This window comes from Volvox carteri (assembly GCF_000143455.1).
Source record: "Volvox carteri f. nagariensis unplaced genomic scaffold VOLCAscaffold_23, whole genome shotgun sequence".
Classification (NCBI taxonomy): Eukaryota; Viridiplantae; Chlorophyta; class Chlorophyceae; order Chlamydomonadales; family Volvocaceae; genus Volvox; species Volvox carteri.
This window is the reverse complement of record NW_003307566.1, coordinates 1,503,805-1,504,871: the sequence shown is the minus strand read 5'-3', so window position 1 is coordinate 1,504,871 and position 1,067 is coordinate 1,503,805. Positions and strand designations below refer to the sequence as shown.

General features: G+C 58.9%; 1 protein-coding gene across 1 annotated transcript in view; it reads right to left on the bottom strand.

The window, feature by feature from the left end:
* rpt4 (26S proteasome regulatory complex) overlaps positions 1-1,067 on the bottom strand; it is an 8,341-nt gene that overhangs the window by 4,199 nt on the left and 3,075 nt on the right. The window contains exon 5 of the mRNA XM_002951328.1: positions 892-1,002. Within this exon, the coding sequence (XP_002951374.1) occupies positions 892-1,002 (111 nt within the window). The remainder of the gene's footprint in view (positions 1-891; positions 1,003-1,067) is intronic.

Genomic DNA, 1,067 nt, shown 5'->3' with positions numbered 1-1,067 from the left:
TGAAGCTGCTGCCATGGCAAGAGTGTACCAAGGGGGGGAGGGGAGGGGAGGGGAGGGGGAGACGAACCACGAGCGCGTGAAGCTGATGCCAAGGAAAGACTGATGCGCCAGAAGTAAAGGAGGCATAGGGGGTTTTTGGGGGAGTGGCGGATTGGGGGGAACATCACGTAGTTGACGTTTAAACAAAATAACTGATGACACACAAAGCAAAAGGCGGCGGCAGGGGGGTCCCCCGGCGAATCACGTACGAAGATATGACGCAGGAAGCAGCAGCAGTCAGGACCGCGGTAAGGACTGTCGTACGACGTCCAAAGCGTCAATCGACTGCCGGGGGCCGTCCATAAGAGCCGTGCGAGTGTTTGCGGATGCGCGAGATGTACGCATTTTTAAGTACGAAAACAGACGGGATGACAGATAGACAGACAGACATGCACACACACCAGAGCAATGGCAGCAGCGATACTGAGGGAAACATACATATGGAAAACGTACAGAGAATGGTCCGCGGCGCCATCAGCACCAGCTGCTGCAGCGAACAACATCGCGATAAACACACACACACACACACACACCACCCGCGCGACACACTCTACCCGCCCACATACACCTGGGGCCCCCTGAGACCCACACCCCCGCTGCTATTCACCCCCTGCCTTTACCCCCCCCCGCCGCTGCAGCCGCCGCTTTTCCCCTTCCTTTCCCAAGCAAGGACCTCTGGCCACCCATACCGGGTGTTCCATTCCCTCTCCCAATCGTCAGTAAGTCAGCCTTCCTCTACCCTCCTCCTCCTCCACCTCCTTTTACAAAAGGGAAGGAAACCTCCCCCCCTTTAACCCCTAAACTCCCCTCCCACATCCCACGCCCCCTCCCCTCCCCTCCCCTCCCCCACACCTCATCCATGAAAATGACACACGGCTGGTGCTCCCTGGCGTATCCGAACATCTCCCGAATGATGCGAGCGGACTCCCCGATGTACTTGTCGACAATAGCGGAGGACACCACCTGGACGCTCCGGCAGCGGCGGCAGGGCGGGAGAGGGAGGGAGGGAGGGGAAGAGGATCCTCTGT